The sequence below is a fragment of the Tamandua tetradactyla genome, unplaced genomic scaffold (assembly GCF_023851605.1).
Source record: "Tamandua tetradactyla isolate mTamTet1 unplaced genomic scaffold, mTamTet1.pri scaffold_80_ctg1, whole genome shotgun sequence".
Classification (NCBI taxonomy): domain Eukaryota; kingdom Metazoa; phylum Chordata; class Mammalia; order Pilosa; family Myrmecophagidae; genus Tamandua; species Tamandua tetradactyla.
This window is the reverse complement of record NW_027518404.1, coordinates 241,749-264,605: the sequence shown is the minus strand read 5'-3', so window position 1 is coordinate 264,605 and position 22,857 is coordinate 241,749. Positions and strand designations below refer to the sequence as shown.

General features: G+C 33.2%; 1 protein-coding gene across 1 annotated transcript; it reads right to left on the bottom strand.

Moving 5' to 3' along the window:
* Positions 1–12,394: 12,394 nt before the first annotated feature.
* Positions 12,395–13,327, bottom strand: LOC143673292 (olfactory receptor 14A16-like). Its single transcript, XM_077147609.1, has one exon. It carries the CDS (start codon positions 13,325–13,327, stop codon positions 12,395–12,397), a length of 933 nt encoding a protein of 310 aa, XP_077003724.1.
* Between the last annotated feature and the right edge of the window lie 9,530 nt (positions 13,328–22,857).

The window sequence follows — 22,857 nt, the reverse complement described above, 5'->3', positions numbered from 1 at the left end:
TGGCCTCTCTCTGTAAGCCAATTCAGCAGATCAACTCACTGCCCTTCCCCCTACATGAGACGTGACACCAAGAGATGTAAATGTTCCTGAAAATATATGGCACAGCTCCCAGGATGAGCCAGGACCCAGCATCATGTTACTCAGAAAGCCTTCTTGACCAAAAGGAGGAAAAGAGAAATGAGGCAAAATAAAGTTTCAGTGGCTGAGTGACTTCAAATAGAGTTGAGAGGTTATCCTGGAGTTTATTCTCATGCATTATATAGATATCCCTTTTTAGTTTCTGGTGTATTGGGTGGCTGGAGAGAAGTAATTGGGGATGTTGAATTGTGTTCCAGTGGCCTTGATTCTTGAAGACAATTGTATGGTGGTATGGCTTTTGAAAAGTGGCTTTGTGATTGTGGGAACCTTAGGTCTGTTGCTACTTTCTTCCTGGGTGTTGGTAGATAAGTAAAAATAAATGGATAAAAATAAATGAATAATAGGGAGATAAGAGGTAAAGTAAATTTGGTAGATTGAAATGTTAGTGGTCAATGAGAGTGAGGGATAATGGGTATGAGAAGTATGAGTCTTTTTTCTTCTTATGTCTTTTTCTAGAGTGATGATATTGTTCTAAAATGGTCATGGTGATGAATAAGCAACTATATGATTTTATGGTAAGCCATTGATTGTACACCATGTATGAAATGTATGTGTGTGAAAGTTTCACAACAAAAATATTTTATTAAATTTAAATAAATACTGCATATATGATGCCCACATAACCTGCATTCATAGGTGTCTATGTTGGCAGACGAAAGAAGCTAAAGAGTTTGAACATTTTACATTTGTTACTCCTCTCCCAGGGGATTGAATAGTACTCAAGAATGATAATTTATCTATTTGTTTGAAAGGAAAAATAAGCTACCTTGGTCTCCATTGTCTTTCTTAATTGGTGTCAGCCAGTAATAAATCTTACTGTGTAATTAGTATTACATAATATTTTCATTCTGTCCATTGCAGATTTAAGGGCAGAGACATAAAGAATTCTAGTTTCCAATTACTCAGTGTTCATTTCTTGAGTAGTTTCAATGGCACCACTTCAGTTAAATCAGTATAGTGAATCAAAGTCAATATTTTGGGGGAATGTCATTGTCTCTCAGCAACAAGTTTTGCTTTGATTAAAGGCAGAGGTTTGTGATGAGTAGATGAGGGAGTACCTAAGGAGAACTTTACTGGAAGCAGGTTCATCAAGGGCCCATCCCTGAGTTAGAAGGTTCCAGATAACTAGCAGAGGGTACTGCATCCTTAGGGGAGTGGGCAAGGAGAAGTTGAGCAGGAGAGGAAATGAGGAAAAAGGTTTGCATCAAAGCATCAATTTTCATGGGAAATATTTTTAATTTGTGTTATGCATGCAAGGAAACTTACAATTGTTTGACTAATGGAGTAATATGATCTGATATATATTTGAACTTGTCCACTGACTGAATTATATTGATTGACCATTGACCCCCTATTCTGAGGTTTTTGGTTTGATGGTCCTGGACAAAAGATATAGTCGCAGAAGTGGGAGAAGAGTTGAGTTTCTGGGTATAGTTTTTATTGTGAAGCCTAAAATACACATTTTATTTAATAATACATCATTTAATTGAGTTACATATTCATTGATCAATTTTACTTACCATAAGACCTTGGCTTAAACTGTTTGTTCAAATAAAGATAAATTTTTTACTTTTAATTATTGGAAGAAATTAGTTTTGTATCTATAATTCAGTAACCAGCAAAGTAATATTACATTTTGGATGGCCAAAACAATCAACAAATCAGAACACTTTCAAGATATGTGTGAAATCTATTCTTTCATAGATTGCTGCCTTGACAACCTGGACAAATTAAGTTGTATTGGCTTTCCTAAGGTTTTGTATCTTTCTTTACCCCATACCTGCCTCCAGTAAAATTGCGTGTGTTAAATGCTCATCCCATTAAAATTCAACCTCAGTTATATTTTCTTTTTTTTCTTCCTATCATTTGATTGTCTTAGAAAGGTCTCTCTATTCACAGTGCTTTGGAATTTTTAAATAATTTTTATTAATTAAAAAATTACAAGAAAGAAATGCAAACATCTTAATATATGCTCATTCCATTCTACATATATAATCAGTAATTCACAGTAACATCACATAGTTGCATATTCATCATCGTGATCATTTCTTAGAACATTTGCATCAATTCATTAAAAAAAAGACAAGAGAAAAATAAAACAAAAACAGAAAAAGAGAAAAAAATTTACATACCATACCCCTTACCCCTCCCTTTCATTGATCGCTAACATTTCAAACTAAATTTATTTTAACATTTGTTTCCCCTATTATTTATTTTTATTCCATATGTTCTACTTGTCTGTTGACAAGGTAGATAAAAGGAGCATCAGACACAAGATTTTCACAATCACACAGTCACACTGAGATAGCTATATCATTATACAATCATCATCAAGAAATATGGCTACTGGAACACAGCTCTACGTTTTCAGGCAGTTCCCTCCAGCCTCTCCATTACATCTTGGATAACAAGGTGATATCTACTTAATGCATAAGAATAACCTCTCAACTCTGTTTGGAATCTCACAGCCATTGACACTTTGTCTCATTTCACTTTTCCCCTTTTGGTCGAGAAGGTTTTCTCAATCCCTTGATGCTGAGCCTCAGCTCATTGTAGGATTTCTGTCCCATGTTGCCAGGAAGGTCAACACCCATGGGAGTCATGTCCCATGTAGACAGGGGAAGAGTGATGAGTATGCTTGTTGTATTGGCTGGAGACAGAGGCCACATCTGAGCAAAAACAGAGGTTCTCTTGTGGGTGACTCTTAAACTTAATTTTAAGTAGGCTTGACATATCTTTTGTGGGGTTAAGTTTCATATGAACAAGCCTTAAGACTGGGGGCTCAGCCTCTAGCTTTGGTTGTCCATACTGCTTGTGAGAATATCAGTAATTCAACTTGGGAAGGTTGAATTTCCCCCTGTTTTCACCATTTCCTGAAGGGACTTTGCAAATACTTATCCACTCACTGATCAAATCACTCTGGGATTCATCAGGGCATCACTCTGAACAAAGCAATAAAATCTAATGTCCTACCCAAGGTTCCATGTGCTTATGTTGTTCAACCAACTATCTACATAAGTTATATGAGGAGATGCACTAGTCAAAATATAAATTTTGTACCAAATAAACATTTTTTGTTTAGTCTCACACATAAGTTGAAATTTTAAAATATTAATTGTCATCTATTTTCAGCACCCTGCAGTAGTGACATTCCTTTGTTCTTCCTCATGCAAAAACATTTTAAAATTTGTACAATTAGTCGTTATCATTATACACTCTAGGCATTCCTAGATTATACCATCTCAATCTTTATCATCTATCTTTCTTTGGGATTTCATTTATGCCCCAGCCCTCCTCTCTCTATCATTCTCACAATCAGTTTCATTCAGTGTTTTAACATAATTGTATTAGAGTAAGGTAGTGTTGTGCTGTCCATTTCTGAGTTTTTATATTCAGTGCTGTTGCACAATCTGTATCCCTTCAGCTCCAGTTACATAATATCTTACCCTATTTCTATGTCCTGATGGTCTCTGTTATCAATGAAATATTCCAAGTTTATCCACAAATGTCAGTTCATATTAGTGAGACCATACAGTATTTGTCCTTTTGTTTTTGGCTAATCACACTCAGCATGATGTCCTTAAGGTCCATCCATGTTGTTACATACTTCATAAATTTATTCTGTCTTATATACATATTCCATCATATGTATATGCCACAGTTTGTTTAGCCACCCGTCCATTGATGGACATTTTGGCTGTTTCCATCTCTTGGTAATTGTAAAGTCTTTCAAACTGCTTTGTCTCACCCTTGGGGAAAACTGACACAGGTGACTCTTTCCTCCTGATAGGAGGCCAGTTTGGTCAGGGAAAATCCGGCTGTGGACTATATTACCTAAGCAGACCTCCTAAGTGTGGGGAGGAAAGGCACCAAAGCAAGGCAAGAAAAAAGAAAACAAGAACTGAAAATTTCTCCTCTGTAAAACAAAACTTATGCTAGAGGTCCAGATATAGCTGAATTGAATGTCAAAGAACAGATATAAAATGAATTCATCCAGCAAGAAAGCCCTAGGTAAAATAAGTGCAAGCAATTTCCAGAATAAACTAATTAAGGTAATTAAATGCCTAGACACCAGCAAAAAATAACAAATCACACCAGGAAAATTGAAAATATGCCCCAGTCAAAGGAACAAACCAACAATTCAAATGAGATACAGGAGCCGAAACATTTAATTCAGAATATACAAACAGACATGGAAAACCTCATCAAAAACCAAATCAATGAATTGAGGGAGGATATAAAGAAGGTAAGGAATGAACAAAAAAGAAATTGAAAGTTTGAAAAAACAAATCACAGAAGTTATAGGGATGAAAGTCACGGTAGAAGAGATGAAAAAACAATGGAAACCTACAGTGGTAGATTTTGAGAGATAGAACATAGGATTTTTGAACTGGAGAATGGGACATTTGAAACCTGGCAAGAAAAAGAAAATATATGGAAAAATATGAGCAGGGTCTCAGGGAATTGAAAGATAATATGAAGCACATGAATGTATGTGTTGTGGGTGTCCAGAAGAAGAACAGAAGGGAAAAGGAGGAGAAAAACTAATGGAGGAAATTATCACTGAAAATTTCCCAACTCTTATGAAAGACTTAAAATCACAGATCCAAGAAGTGCAGTGTACCCAAAGAGAATAGATCCAAATAGACGTCCTCCAAGACATTTACTAATCAGAATGTCAGAGGTCAAATAGAAAGAGAGAATCTTGAAAGCAGCAAGAGAAAAGCAAACCATCAATACAAGGGAAGCCCAATAAGACTATGTGTAGATATCTGAGCAGAAACCATGGAGGCGAGAAGAAAATGGGATGATATATTTAAATTATTAAAAGTGAAAAACTGCCAACCAAGAATTCTATAACCAGCAAAATTGTCCTTCAAAAATGAGGGAGAAATTAAAACATTTTCAGATGAAAAATCACTGAGAGAATTTGTGACCAAGAGACCAACTCTGGAAGAAATACCAAAGGGAGTGCTAGGGACAGATATGAAAAGACAAGAGAGAGAGCTGTGGAGAAGAGAGGTGTGGAAAGGAAGACTATGAGTAAAGGTAAAAAGAAGGGAAATTAAATATGACATATAAAATCCAGAAGGCAAAATAGTAGAAGAAAGTACTATCCATGCAGTAATAACACTAAATGTTAATGGATTAAACTCCCCAATCAAAAGACATAAACTGGCAGAATGGATTTAAAAACAAGATCTATCTATATGCTGTCTCTACTTAAAGGACATGAGGGCAAGGACACAAATGGACATCTGCACACCAATATTTATAGCAGCATTATTTACAAGGGCTTTGGAATTTTACAAGGACCTGTCATGGTATAATATTTGGCTCTGGGTTTTCCAGTAGGTAGTTTTAAAAGTTCATTTCCTTCATCCTGATGAATGATCTTATTTTATTTTAATTTTTGATATTTTTCTCATCTTTTTCTTCTTTCTGGAATTTTGTCAGTTGGGATTTTTTCAGTGACATTATTTTTTAAACTTTTCAATTTTCAATTTCTCTATCATATATCTTACCCTTAAGGAATGTGCCTCAACCCTCCTTCTAGCATTATTATGGCACAATTTTTTCTGAGATAGAATTTTCACATATTAAGATGTTTCTCTAATTTATTGAGGTATTTATTTTCTGGTTCTCATTGTAAATATTCTCCATTTTTCCCCTGTGGTAAGTTTTAATATGAGTATTTTCTTTTTTCTTTTGCTATCTGCAATGCTTATTTCCTCTTTGTTTCTTTATTCTGACTGTATAATTTTTCTTTTGCTCTCTGTCTTTAAATAGAAACTTTCCACAATCAGGTGATTGGAAGTGCAATGAGCATGGACTGGTCTTGTGTAGCTCTCTACTTCTTTGACTGGTGATGGAGAGATTTTAATGGTCTTAAATATCTATTAATTTAAGAAGTCATTGCTTACAGAAATGAATCCCCCAAGGATCTCTGAATGGAGCATTAGCTTAGCCACCATCATTCTGGTAAATATCTTTGAAAGAAATTAGTGCATTTACATTATATAATATCCAGATGACCTTTTTAATATATAGCCTTCATCCCCACCTCGTATTTCACAGAACATACTTTTCTCCAGAATGATGATTCTGTTTCAACCATTGGAGAATTTACATTCTGCTATTTCTGTCAAGAGGACACAGGTTTCCTCTCTCTTGAGATAAAAGCAGCAGTGCAGTTTTATCCCCTTTTGCACAAACTCTCTTATGATACAAATTACCTGGTATTTCCCATCTGTAGTGGCATCTTTCCACATCTTCTTTGTCTTTGTGAGTTTAACCTCCCATTTAATTGTTTTAGAGGATGAAGTGGAGATAAGTATGTTTTAAATATCATTATTATAAAAACTGTATTTTCTTTGATTTGATTGGATTTTTTCTTTTCTAAGCCATACAAAACAGTTAGTTTTCTATTAACCTAAAATATAGACTTCCACATATAGGCATGATAATGTAAATGACATCACAATGCCTATTAACTCTCCAAACATGCATACAATTTTTTCATTATTTTTAGTGAATAAAATGTAGAAGACAATTCTTTTCAGGCAGATTTGAGATACAGGGTTCAGACTGGGAATATTGAAGAAAAATGATAGAATAACATAGTGAAACTTTTTGGAGTGTGAAGACATTGATATTATTGTTGACTTATTCTTAATATTTCAGAAAAGAAGCCAGCCTTATAGTAGTTATAGCACCCTCCCCTTCCAAAATTCAGGCTGAGAAATATTAGTATCATAGAATTGAATTAAAAGCAGAATGCATGGAAATGGATGAAAGAATTCCCACATTATTCATAGTAACATTGTTTGAGCATGATGGAAAAGCAGTGGAATTAAGCAAAATTTTAAAATATTATGGAGAGTTGAATACACAATTAATAGCAATAAATAAAATAGCAAATAACAAAAATAAACAAGTACTATAGATTCACTACTGTTTAAAAATCCTCACACCTTATATGAATGTGTTAAAATTTCCCAATAATAACTTTATATCTATAATTACGTCTTTATCAATGTATGTATAGGTCTATTTCTAAATCTGTGTCATAATATCTAGTGCCCAAACTTTCAATGCATATTTCTTTTTAATCTGGAACAGGCTTTTTCTTTTTATAGTCTTCTTCTGTGATATTTTGAAGAGTGTAGGCCATTATTTCATAGAATATCCATCAATTTAGAATGGAGAGGAGTGAGAGTGGTTTAAGGAAATAGAAGAGAGAAAAAGGGAGAGGGCTAATGGAAGAGCTGACTGGCATTAGCTGGGAGCCTCAGAGAATTCTACCAGCCTCAGAATCCTCCACAAAAAGAGAGCTAAGAAAAAACTCCTCTGAAGGCAGGAATCTCACTCCATATGATTTCCTGAAAGACCTCTGTAGCCCACATCCAACAAGAAGTCAAGAACACTGAGCTCCCACATGCATTCCAGAATGTTTTGATACCAGGGAACACAGCAAGCTGGAGAAAGATGAAGGGTGGATCTGGAGGAGTAAACAAAAGTTATGTATACACCAGTTATAGATTATTTTTCATTTCCCAAGGTTGAAATAATGTTTTCTTTCTGAACACATAGATTCACATATTTATTACTTTTTTTTAAAAAAAATAGCCAATTCTTCTTCTTTTCTTTTTCTCCATACTCATTCACTTGTTATATCTTTTATTTCGTGTGCATGTGTATGTGCATGTGAAATTTCATTTCCTTCTCTGTGAAGTGTTCAGTGTTCTTCAGGTCCATTTTAACTTTATTAACTATTTTGTATTTTCATTTTCCTTTCATCTTTGCTTTAAGATACAATCTGCTTCAATTTATTCATGTTTCAGTTATTTGTTTTTCAAATCTGTGTGACTATTTATCATCTTCACATTTGCAAGTTAATCTTCCTTTTCCCTTGAAGTATGTGACACATAGTCCTTTAGGTTCCAAGTGGAGCAATTTTTTTACACAAACTATTTGCCTAATGAGAAATTTGTTTTTTTGCTTCCAGTTCTAAAACTATATTGGGGATGTGTTAACACATATAATTGACATTTAATTCCTTCACATCCACTATAAAAAGAGAAAAAAAGTCATTTAGTACATCAAAAAGATAAAATCAGATATCTGCATAATCATAGAAAATTATGATAAAGTATGTTTGAATCAAGAAAACTGAATACCATAATATTTTATTAACTTACTAAAGTGTTTAAATTTCATTTTTGGACAAAGTTGACAAAAATGTTAACTTTGTAAATTATGATAATACTTGTTAAAGTGTTCCACATATTTTTTACTCAGTTTATCTGTCTAATTCATATTACTGCCCATTCCAATAAGGTAATAGAATTGTAATAGGGGAATGCATTCATGTTAAAAAATAAATGATTCTGAGGCAGAAAAATTAAAAAAATTAAACATTTAAGAGAAAAATTTACAGTATGAAATCATGTCAAAACTTCAAAAGAAGAATATTTTTAAGCTTCTATAATCATTCATGGATGTACTCCATGTCAAAATCAATATGTAGCTGAATTTAAACTCAAAGCTGAAAATTGTCATCTTAGGGTGAACTTTATTAAAAGGAGTTACTATTATTCAATATCTAATTAAAATTATGTTTTAATCAAGCACTTTATAATAAATATTCATGTATTTACTATAACAGCATACATAGAACACAAATGCTTCAGACTAATTAGCATCAATATTATTCAGATATAGTTACTATTTTTGAGCCATGATTTTGAGAGAAATTAGTTTTATACCTACAGTTTTATAACCAGCAAAATAATATTACAATTTGGAGCACCAAAATAACGAACATGGAAACACACATTTTGGATATGCAAGAATTCTACTCTCTCATAGATTGCAGTTTTGATTTTGTGAAAAGATTAAATAGGGTATTGTCTTTCCTAAGAATTTGCATATGTCTCCACAACCCAAACGCCTACTCCAGTTACACATGTTACAGTCTCATTCCAATAACATTCTCCATTAATTCTACTTATGTTTCCTTCCTAACTGAATGACTTTAAGGAGTATATATTTGTGCTTTTGAATTTTACAAGGATATAGCACTGGTTTTTCCCCCACTGCTTCCAGATTCTTTCTTTTAAATTAATGTCTATTATGCTGAAGAGTGCTCTTATTTAATTTTTTGTTTATAATTCTCCCTTTATATACATTCCTATTTCTGAATTATATTAAGTTTTATTCATTTATTGAAACATTTCCCTCCAATTTTCACTTTCTGTATTAAGCAGCTTACTCTTTAGGAATGTGCCTCAATTCCTATTCCAACCTTTAAAGGCACAATTTTATTTCTGATTCAGAATTTGTACATACGAAATATTCTCTATAGTTTTCTGAAGTACTTTTTCACTGCAACTCATTAGAAGGATTTTCCACTTTTAAATTTTTTCCCATGTGGCTTTTATACTGTGTGTTTTTAATTTTTTCTTCTAATATTTGCAGTGCTTATTTCCTCCTGCATGCCAAATACAAAAGAGAATTTTCATCTTTACTTTTACTATTTAGATAAATAAAAAAGCAAGATTGCCTATTTAACTTTAATTATATGCTTATCACCACTCAATAAAGATGTAAAAGGAAATATTTTTTGGACCAATAATACAATAATTTGCATTCCTTCCAAATAATCATGCTTTTAGGCTTCTTATTTTGCTTGCTTGTTTTTAGCAAATAGCACATTCATTTTGGGGGGGTAAACATGCCAATAAAGCATACATTCTTCACCATTTTAAATTATTTTGTTCCAAAAACAAGTATAGAGGAAACATTAGTTAAACATTTTTTCCTTATCAGTATAGCAAATTAGACATAAATCTAATTCCATTGGTTCAAAAGTGTGAATATATAGGATCTGAGAAATGAAGGAATTCATTCTTTTTGTCCATGACTCTCTGTGGAATAGTGGGAAATGATGTTGGTGTGTGCATGGGCATTGCCCAGAAACTCAGTGGGTGATGAGATACAAGGTGCTCTTTCAGTCTCAGTAGGATCGAAGGTAGAAAGACCAGAGAATTCCCACATAGCACATGGGACTGTGATGCCCTGATTAGCAGAAACTGCTTGATGACCAAAAGTTCACCAGGTGCATTTATTTTCTGTTTGGTATCAAGACAATCATGCCTGAAGAACATTAGTCAACATAATAGCTTCTATGAAGAATCTGCATAAATCTATTCAGTTTAAACATAAGAATTCACAATGAATGTTAATTGATAAATGATGTTCAGCATTTTTTATTGCCAATTGTGGGTACATGTATTACTGATGAAAGCATTGAATAATCCAGTGAATGCCTTTTTAAAAGACTAACAGTTTGGGTATTGTCACCTAATTGTCCATAGTAAAACTGAGGACTGAATGATAATGGACAATACATACAGATTTGAATATTATACTGTCTTGAAGTTTTAAACTAAGAAAATTGTTGTTAGAGTGTATTAAAAACAGGTCAGCAGCAGTCAATTATGTAAAATACCAACTTATTTGGGCTGTGATGTGCCTATTGTAATATTCACAATGTCAAAATTAAGCTTACTATGTTGACACTTTATTCAAAAGGATGAAATTTGCTTTTCATATTAATTGATGGCAATAAAAAGGGATTTGATTGAGAAATCTTTTCAGCATTCTGGGAAAATATTTCCTGGTTTTCTTTAACTTCTGCACAAAAAACCACAAATCACTCTTACCTCAGTATTCATGAACACATCTCTGTGCATAAGGTTAAAATGATATGAAAGAATGTGAACTGAATGTAATGAATTAATATCATCATTTTGAAGTAATAAAAACAAGGAAATCACTTGAAAACTGTAATTGCATAATTCTTAGAAAAAATTATATAACATGAATTAAAGGTCCAAGCACAGATATTAACATGAAGACAATTTTAGTATTTATAACATTTTAAAATGCATTCCTGTTAAGCACATTTTTATGACACCACAAAATATAGAGGATTTAGACTGCAGAATAATAAACAGTAAGTGACCATGTGCCTCTGATGGGGAACAAATAATAACTTAGAGAAATTCCTGTTATATCCCTAGGTGAAAAAAATATTTCATGAAAACTGAAATATAGTTTACAGAATGTAATGGAATTATATCCTTGTGAAAATCATATATTCATTAATTTTTAAATGTCTTTATAGACCTAAAATATATTAAAAACATTAAGTATTCTAGAGGAATAATTTCATAATATTTCATGATTAGTAAATGAGAACCTTGTAATTTCCAGTACAAATGATTCAGGATAATAAATATTTATGTACATTTCTATGATTATTTCAATGAAATATTTTTAAAAATACAAGAATAAAGTGTTTAAAATAGTAGAAGAATGATTAGGGAAGTAATGAGATATCTAGTAGAATATTATCATCAGCTATTGAGACAAATTTTGATGATTAAGGAGAATCCTCAAGTAAAGGCAAAATGAAAATAAAAATACAAGAGTAGTTTTATTCAGAAAGTACAAATATGCATTCAAAAATTTTATAATTACATATATATTATTTTTATATATCAGTGAATTATAGTTACAATGGGACAAAAATAAAGCATCAGCCAAATTAATATTAATTTTGTTATAACACTTGAAACATAGTTGTTATATTTCCTTAAATTAGATAACATTCTTGCAAAATTTATTTACACTCATTTTCTTTTTCTCCTGTCACAGCAAATCCTAAATGATGTATAAAAGGAAGGATAGAATTTCTAAGTGATTGAGGTGAGTGGGAGCACCACATTTAATTTTGAAACAAACTATCCCTCATAATGATATATAAATGAAACATCTAAAACAAGGAATAAATAATAATGTGACAAAAAGTTATACAAATTTTTACTCATTTGAATTTGTGAGATAATATGAAAATAGAGACATTGGGAAGTTTTTCTTTGTTTTGCTTTGCTTGGTAATAGTTGGTAATTTATAGTACTGCTTTCTGAGAAAACTTTTTTGCATCATGTAAAAATATCTAGATTTCAGCTTCTGAATATGACATGAGAAGGGGTTAAGAAAAAAGGATCCATGATTATAGGAATAGTGGAAGTTAAATAATAAAAGAAAAAGTAACTTTTCTACCCAATACAAATTCCTATTGAGTCATTTCTCCTTTCCTTCTTTCAAATAGTTACTTGTAAAAGTTGGCAGGCAAATGAATAAATATTTATAAGTTTTATCTGCAAATGGAAAAAAGAGGCATATCTTACTTTTTGATGAGCTTTCCCTCCAACAGCATGCCCAGAGCCATCTTCAAGGCCTTGTTTCTTAGACTGTATATTATGGGATTCAAGGTTGGGGGTAACAGGGTATAAAACATGGAAATTACAAGGTCAGAAATAGAAGGGGACCCTGAAGTTGGCTTCAGATGTGCAATAAAGACAGTGGACAGAAATAATACAATGACCACCAGGTGTGGAAGACAGGTGGAGTAAGCTTTTGACTTGCCTTCTGTTGATGGAATCTTCTTGACAGTTGAAAAGATGTACACATAGGAAATGACAATGAAAATAAAACAGCAGCAATCCAAAACAATACTGATAATGATGGGCCCAATTTCTGTCATTAAACTTTCTGAACAAGAAATAGCTAATAAATGGGGAATGTCACAGAAGAACTGATGGACCACATTGGACCTACAGTAGGATAAAGAAAAGGTACCAGCTGTATGCATCACAGCAGACACTCCTCCCCCCACCCAAGATGCAATGGCCAGCCACACACATGTGCCCCTGTTCATGATGACTTCATAGTGCAGAGGATGGCAGATAGCAGCATAGCGGTCAAACGACATCACTGTGAGGAGGAACACCTCTGCAATTGCAAATAAAGACACCAGAAAGACCTGGGTGACACAGTCAAAATAGGAAATGGTGTTTCTTTTTGTCAAGGTGTTGACAATGGATTTGGGGACTGTGGTTGAAATGAGGCAGAGATCCAAGAAGGATAAATTATTCAGGAAGAAGTACATGGGGGTATGTAGGTGCTGGTCCAAAGTTGTGATCATGATAATGAGGATGTTCCCAATCAGGACATACAAGTAAACACATGAGAAGAGCACTGAATGCAAAATTAGCATATTTTGATTTGTAGAAAATCCCATCAGGATAAATTCCATCATGGCTGTTTTATTTTTCATTACTGCAGGCATAATGTGATGCAATCAATAAACAGAGAGAGAAGAATAAAACACCAACAAAGCCAAGAATCTCAATATTAAATATATAATGAATATGTACATATGGTAATATCACATTCAAATTACTACATTTTACCTCCATCTAGAACCTCTTCCATATATTAGTATCATTCCCTCATTAGTTTAGTATATTTAAACTATTTAATTTCAGTTCATATATATTTGATGTTATAATATTGTTCAAATGTATCTGTGAAAGAAAAGTTCTGAAAAATTTCTACTGATCTTTGCAAAATACTTCAAACACTCAAAGAAAATAGAAACTAGCCATTCCTAAATTGCATCCTGCATCCTGTTCCATGATGAATATAACGTTATTTTTAGAGAACTTTGGAAAATTTGATAAGTAAATAATTCTGAGAAAAAATCTTGAACTATTTTTATTCATGTTTTTTATCTGCACTATAAAATCTTTACCATATGTCACTAGAGAACACTCAGTTTAGAGCTGTTCACAACTTTCAAAATTAAAAAAAAGCATTTAGCTGATGGCTGGATTGTTTTTCTCCTTCACCACACCAAGTCTTATACTTAGAGATGCATATGACACATAATCTGATTAAACAAGCTATTAAATATGTATGAGATGAGATTGTTACCCTCATATTACTCAAATTACTTACTTTTTAAATTCCTTCTCCTTGGCTTTCCTTTACATCTAATAATTTAAAGAATTATGTTTTCCCCACAAGCTCATTTTTTCTCTTTCGCTGCTACATCTTCAACTATCAAGGTACAAAGCATATCTGCAGTATATCTGAAATAAGTCAAATATTTTATAACAATATTTAGGTCAGCTAAACTGTTACTTCCACATCCTACTGTTTGTCTATCCTTCTCAAAAAGTTAATGCAAATTAATAGGGGAGAAGTGATGACAGAGAAATAGGGCTAAATTCACATAGGATCATAGTGAATAAAAATAGCAGTTGGATATCCCTCTTGCAGTTACAGGTTGATGCCTTCTATTTGTACAGATTTTGATATTTAACCTTCCTGGAAATGTAGCCAATTTTTAAAAATGTATTTTAGGATTTGATCTCCCCTGTTGTCCTCTTTACCTCCTTCTCTTAAATATTATGCTAGTCCCCTCCCCATGATCATGAATAGCAAAAAAGTCAGAGAGTAAATGTTGTTCATTGCATTTGGGATAGCAGTGAGGTTAAGTAATTTATAATTTAATAACTCTATTTTATTATCTACCAACTTATTACAGGGAAATAATTCATATGTTGCATTAAAGAGAATAAATAAGATTTGGGATGTAGGTAAATATTTTCTGAATTATTTAAAAAGTTTCCAATGATAAAATTTGATTTGATATCTCTCCACTGCTCTTCTTGCTAAAAGTATTGTGAAATCTTCATCTTAAAAAATTGCTCAATGCCCCGAGTGGTGGAGTAAGAACATATTCAATATCATACATGCACAGATTTTTAACTTATCTATATTTGACTGTGTCTTTCAGCATGAGGGATATAAACTAGGAAATACACATCAAGACATTATTCTTGATAGTTATATTTGACTCACTTACCTGCCAATATTTTAAGGCTGAAAATACAGTACACTGTTTATGAACACAAGATTATTTTTAATTTTCTACATTTATTATTTCTTATATAATTTCATTAATTGTAATTTCATTTAATGTTGAATACACTTCAGGCTTATTGAGATATAAAATACTTCTTACCCATCATATGCAATTCTGAACAAGATTTTATAAATATGTCAAGAATATAAAAAAACCATGACACTATGGAACATCTAAGTTGAGGAAGACAAATGTAATTTTTGAATTTCATTCCAGGTAAAAGCTGGCATCTTGAAAAATTAGAACAACAGACAATAATATACATTATAATTTCCCTTTATATTTTGTTATTTTTCTGTACTTATTAGGTAAGGATTTTAACTATTGTTTTATTTTTCAGACTATTTTAAAAATAAAACAAATTTTCTTCTAAAAATAATGACTTACTAGTATCTCTCTGATCCCTGTGCAGGAAGAAGGTTCCAGCAGTCTGCTGAGTTTCAGGACTAAAGAAATTACAGCTGAGTAAAAGGACCAAAGGAGGTTATGAACTTTCATTTCAATGAAATGAAAGAATTTGTTGATTATTCTTAGCACTCCTGTGATGCCCACAAAATCTGGCTTCATTGGTGTCTTTGTTAGCAGACACAGGGAGGGAGAGTTCCATTATTTGGTTCATTTCTGCTCTCCCTTGGGCTTGAACATTGCCAAAGAATGATGATTTATCAAGCAGATGATTCCAAGGGGAAAATTGGTTACCATTTTCTCCATTGTATTTTTTTTTATTTGGTATCAGCCAATAATGAAATCTTACTGAGTAATTTGTGAACTAGTATGTCATAATTTTTACTCTGTCATTGGCAGGACCATAATTAATTCTATTTTTCAATCCCTTAGCCTTCATTACTTGAGAGCTTTCCATGGCACTCTTTCAGTTAAATCAACCCAGTGGTCTAAGTTCAGATATACCTGGAATTGTCATTTCCTCTCACTAACAGGTGGAAGGCAGTGTTGTGTTATCAGCAGATGAGGAAGAGTACGTGAGGAGGCTGTGACTGGGAGAACATTCATAGAGCCCTTCCCAAGTAGGAGGGATCCCAGTTATCAGCGGAGAGCACTGTGGCCCCATGGGAGTGGATAAAGGAGATGAGCAAGACAGGACATAAAGAAAGAGGGTTGCATCCATGGACAGTGTTATACATGGGAATTGTTTCATTTGGATTATGAGTGAAAGGAAAACATCGAATGATTTTAGTAAAAGAGTGATATAATCCAACTTTACTTGAAATAGACAACTTTGTGACAAATATTGACTATCAATGGAATCCCTCTAGTGAAGTTGTGAGGCTCATGGACTTGGTCAAAAGAGGTAATGGTACAATTGGGAGAGAACTACAGCTTCTGAGTATATTTTATGGTGAAACTTAAAATACTTGTTTTTGATTTAGCAATACATCATTGTGCTTATTTTCATGTTTTTCATATTGTGGGTTTCACTATTCAGATTAAGATATTATTCTGAGGTATAATTTTGAGAGAAATTAATTTTATACCTATAAATTTATGATGAACATAATAATACTACAATATGGACCACTAAAACAAGCAACAAGCAAGCATACACTCCAGATATGCAAAAAATTGTACCCTGTCATATATTGCTGCTTTGATTTTGTGAATAGATTAAGTAGGAAATTGTCTTTCCTAATAATTTGAATGTATCTCCACAACCCCACTCCCAGTTCATTTACATATGTTACAGTCTCACTCCACTAGCTGTGTTTCAGAGCAGTTAGAAGGAAAAATATGAGATGTTGGAAAGGTAGGTAGCTCATGACAAATTCTGAGATCTGTTCTGTAGCTACTTGTTGAAGTGTGCTTTGAAAATTATTGCTGTTTTCTTTATTTGGTCTGTATGTATGTTATATTTCATAATTTTAAAATGTTAAAGAAAAAAATTGGGGAAAATTATGAAATGTATGATGGTAAAGTATTAATATGAGTTCTGAATAAAGATATCTTACAAATATGCAGGCAAACAAATATATAAACAACCATATGAAATGGAAATATCATAAACAGGCAGGGGAATGTAAAATTCACAGAAGATTAAATCCTTTTTCATCATAAATCAAATTGAAAAATTAAATAACAATTGACAGCATCTATGGGATGACACAGGAAAAACTTAAAGAATCTCTGTCACTATTTGCTATTATAGATATGGGAGCAACCAAATGACACACTTGCAGGTGAGTGCGAGACCTACAGATCTGGACATCAGGTTTCTCCCATCACTACAGGGAAACCAACATTGAGGGATCCTCTGGAGAACTGTCTGCTGTGCAAAACCAACTCACGTCTAACTGCCAACAGCTTGTCTGAGCACAATACCTGTAAATACATCAATCTATCTCCATACAGCTTTGGATTCTGACTTTTCTACCTTATGACTTCATCATTTAAAATTATTGAAAATGTTCTTCATTGGCCTCTGAAATTATGGCCATTAATCAGCAACATCTCTCAGAGTTCCAGCCATTTCTCAAAATCTTCCCACCTTATAGCATCTTCAGAGCTTCCTTCAGCTCAGCAGAGCTTCCTTCACCAGACCTTCCTTCAACCCCTTATATGCCTCACTCTGGAAGCAGAGCAAGTGACTACATTGTTGCCAAACCCAAGCTTAAGATAATTTTCCCTCCTTTCTCCTATAGTAACTAGTGCTTGAATTTTGTTTCATATGAAGATATCCCCATTCCCCTCTTCATTAAGTCATCTACCCTTGAGGATTACCTTTCTCCAGAGAAGTTGACAGATGCCCACCCACCCAAGACACAGCCAGCATTGCATGAATGTGTCTATGTTAATGATGACATTATAGTACACAGAATGGCAGATGTCAACATAGCAGTCAAAAGACACCACTGTCAGGGGAAAAAGCTCTGATACAGCTGAAAATGCCACCAAAAATACTTAGGTGACATGGCCAATGACAGAGATGAGGAGATATTGATCATCAAAAATTTTCCTTTGTAATTCATTTTACTGAAGCAAATGAAATAGTGTGGCTGATGACCATGTTGATAGATGGATTTAGGGATTAGATAGAGACCAAAGAATGATAAATTCTTCAAGAGAAAATACATAAGAGTTTTGAAGTATTTGTCTGAAGTTGTGATCATGATAATTAGGAAACTCCCCATTAAGACCCACAAGTAAGTCATTGTGAAGAGCATTGAATGTAAAGTGTTCATATTTTGATTGGCAGGAAATCCCATTAGCATAAATTTAGTCACAAATGTTAGATTTGTCACTCCTGGAGGCATAGTCTATAAAACATTGGAGATAGAAATGAATAATCATCAATATCTATTTCCAATGTTAAAATACAATGGATATCTGCAAATGGTGATCTCACAATCAATTAATTAACCACAAAATTATTCTAAATAAATCATGTTCAGTTTATTGATCATCAAAATTTTTCCTTTGTAATTCATTTTACTGAAGCAATTTTGTTCCAGTTCAGATAAATTTCTCATTATAATGTTTTCCAAATATATTCTGGTAAAGAAGCTGATTGGCTGAATAAGAATACATCCTAATCCTCTTGGTAAAACCAAATTGGTACACTAATAAATGCTCATTTGTGCACTAGTCTTGCTATCCCTACATTCTTTCCAATGGCTAACTCAATCACAGCTTATACACAGATTCCAAAAAGTTTTACAATAGAAAATGAATACTGAACAATCACTAACTTACTTCATCCAGTTTACAAAATATTTAGCCTTATTGCTTTTGCAAGAACATCAAGTTTAGATCTGTTATCTCATTTGGAAATTTCAATAATGGATTTGTCTAATAGTTAGCTTTATTTGCTCCCGCATAATACCCAAATTGTTTATCATTTGCCATCATATATGTGAAGTTGTATAGGACACAGCCTGGTTACTATAACTGTAAACAGTACCCAATATATGAGCTAAGATTTTTGGCTTCCATTTTCATCAAAATTTACTTTACTTCATTATTCTCTCTTTGTCATTTTCCCCACATCTCATAAAATGAAAAACTTTGTTTATACCATAAGCTTAGTTTTTTCTTTCATTATATATACACATTATTGCATGAAAGAACAGATGACCTTATGAACTGTACATCTGAAATAATGGAAATATTACAAACAATTTTAATGTCTATCCCAGTACCCATTCTCCCTTCCTGTGGCACTCTATATTTCCAATAAGATTAATTCAAACTATGTAGCAGGGAAGTAGAGATGATGCACAGTTGGAACTAAATTCAGATGTTATTATTCTGATGAAATAGTGTGGCTGATGACCATGTTGACAGTGAAAAGTTTTTGCCTCTGATTTGTACATGTTTTTTCTCTTATCTCATATGAATTTAGCAAAATATTTGGCAACATACTTATTATTTCCCAGCCCACATTCTTCCATTTAACTTATTTTAGATATGCTCATTCTCTCTTCATGGTTGTGGGTGTTGTAAAAAATCATAGAGTAAATGTTGATTATTGGATTTAGAGAAGAGGTGATAAAAAATAATTACAATTAATAGAGAAAACTATGTATATATTGCTAGAGGTAAACAATAAGGGTTAGGATGTATTCTTATTAAATGTAGTTAATATTTATGACCTATTTGTGAATGTTTATAAGGATCAAAATCCAGTTAGAATTATCTCTGATGCTACTTTTGTAAAAAGAAATATTGTGAACTCATCATAATACAAAATTACTCAAAGCCAGTGAGTGTTTGATTTAAGAATAGTGCTCATGGCCATAAATAGGCATATTTATAACTTATCCATACTCTTTCTTTTTAAAATAGAATTGTTATTGAGATATAATTTACATATCATAAAGTTCACCATTTTAAAGTGTTCAATTCAGTGGTTTTTAGTGTGTGTGCAGAGATGTGTAAAATCCACCATCATCTAATTTCAGAAAATTTTCCTTTCCTGAAAAAGAAAATCTCTGTCCATTAGCAGTGGTTCCCTCTCCTGTTCTCTCCAGATGCTGACAACCACTGATCAACTTTCTATTTCTGTGGTTTTGTCTACTCTGGATATTTCATGTAAATGGAATCATATAATAGGTCACTTTTTGTGACTGGCTTCTTTCACATAGTATGTTTTCAAAACTCTACTAGGTTTTAGCATGTATCAATACATTACTTTTTATTGTGAAAAATAGCATATGTACAATTAAGCAATAAATATCAAAGCATACCACAACAATTAGTTATATAACAGATTTCAGAGTTTGGTGTGGGTTACATTTCCACAATTTTGTATTTTTCCATCTAGCTGCTCCAAGACACTAGATACTAAAAGAAATATCAATATATACATCTTAGAGTATATTACCCAGATAATAAAAAAATCAAAATCTATTGGCAAATTCCCTTGAAGGATAAAAGAAAGTATATGGAACTATCAAACTTTACCATCAGGAAATCACCTGATACTGTATCAGACTTTAGGGACACCCAAATCAATAGGGCATGATCTCAATCCTGAAGCTTACTCTTGTGAGGCTTATGTAGGTAGCAGAGAAGCTTAGACTACCTACACATATGCCTAAGAGTTACTTCTGGAGGGCCTCTTTTGTTGCTCAGATGTGACCTCACTCTCTTTAAGTCCAACTCTGCAAATGAACTCATTGCCCTCCCCACTACATGGGGCATGACATCCAGGGGTGAAAGTCTCCCTGGCAACATGGGAAATGACTCCCAGGGATGAGTCTGGCCCTGGAATTATGGGATCAACAATTCCATCTTGACCAACAAGGGAAAAGAAGTATAACTAATAGACATTTCAAATAGAGTTGAGAGGCTACTCTGGAGTTTTCTTTTATGCAAGCTTCAGTTAGACCTTCCTACCTATCATAACCTGCCAACACCCAACCAGGACCATTCCAGCCAATTCTAAAGAACACCTAGGGCAATATATAAGATTTCATGCACTAGAATAACTTTTAAGAAGCATACAGCCTCAAAATAGGTCCCTGGACAAGATAAATCCTGAAACCTAGAGGGCCCAGCTTCTCCAGAACATTAGATAGTTCCATCCCCCAATCCCATATAAGTGACAGATGCTTCCAATATGAAAAAGTTCAAATGGCCATACCCAAAATGCCCCTAAGGAGAAGAACTGAAAGATCAAATGTGATGGTGGAATTATACAGTGAAGATAGGATTTAACAAATTTAACAAATGAATCATTAAATTGATATCTCTTTTAGTCTCCAGTACAGTGGAATTGTAACCTATGTAACTCTAAAACATGTTCTGCAACTAATTGTGGTGCTGTGTTTTGAAACTTACTGCTTTTTTGTATACATGTTATTTTTTATTTAAAAAAACAAGGAAAAAAGTCAATAGTGATGATAAAAAGTATTTAGGCCTTCTAGCTTCCTATATTCTGGAATAGCTAGAAGGAAAAATCTAAGAGGATCATATGGCAGCCCATGGCAAACTTTGGGCTCTATCCTGTAACTACTTCTTGAAGAGTGCTTTGAAAAATATTGCTTTTTTGTTTCTTTGCTTTGTATATATGTTATTCTATAAAATAAAAAATTAAAGAAAAAGAAATATCAATATAATGATTCAAAAGTCATGCTCATTTGTTAAACCCTATCTTTTTTGCTATAACTCCACTTTCTCCTTTGAACTTTCTCCCAATTTTTAGTGGTATTGGGCTATACCCATTCTAACATTTTCATGTTGGAAAGGGCTGTTGATAATATGAGATACGGTAATGGAACTCATTGACATTCTGGAGTGGCTGGTTTCTCTGGGTTTCAGGACTTATTTGGCCTAGGAACATATTTTTAGGTTGTAGGTTTCTGGAAAGTAATCATACTGCATGAAAATATTGCAGAATCTCAGATAAAACCCTATTTGTTCTTCTGTGTAGGCACAGATGATTTTAGTTTGTGTTTGGCAAACCATGATAAATCACAATATCTAGCTGAAACTTGCATAAAAGTAACACCAGAAAACCTCTCAACTCTATTTGAACTCTCTCTGCCACTGACAATTTTTTTTGCAATTCTTTTTCCCTTTTGGTCAAGAAAACATTGCTGATCTCATGGTGCCAGGGTTGGACTCATCCCTGGGAGTCATATCCCATATTGTCAGGAATATTTTCACCCCTAGATGTCTTGCCCCACATGGGTGGAGGGGAAATGACTTTACATACAGAGATGGGCTTAGAGAGAGAGAGGCTACAACTGAAGGTCATATGAGGTCCTTTGGAACTAATGCTTAGGTATGACTATAGGTAAGCTTAGTTTTTCTGCTATATCAATAAGCATCAAAAGTGCAAGCCTTATGATCAAGGGCTTGGCCTACTCACTTGGAGTCCCTTATATTTGAGACAGTATTGGGGGTTACCCAAATGGTAAATTTAATAGTTCCATAGCTTTTCTCCCATCCATCAAGGGACTTTGCCAATTCTTTTTAATTATTTGCTCAACATACTCTGGGATGTATCCAGGCATTACATTAAGCTGTATAGAATTAAAAGCTCTCATTCCCATTCTAGGCTTCCTATATTTGGGATGTTTAAATGATGTATCTAGATAAATTGAGTTAGATTATATGCTACACAGAATTTAGGTTTTGAACAAAATTAACGTCACTTCCTTTCATCTCATACAGTATGTGAAGTTCTAAAATAGAGATAATTTCCTCCATACTCCTGCATTCTGATTTACCTTAGTCCCTACCCAATCAGCTTTATTCTTATCACTAATTGAAGCCATGTCCCTTTATCAATTTCTTTAATAATTATTGTATATAGCAATGATGACCTTAAGAACTTCAGAACTCCTACTCTGAGTCTTAGGTGTCACACAGGTACTAAAAGTTCCAAGAAAATACCAGATTGTGCACCTATAGCA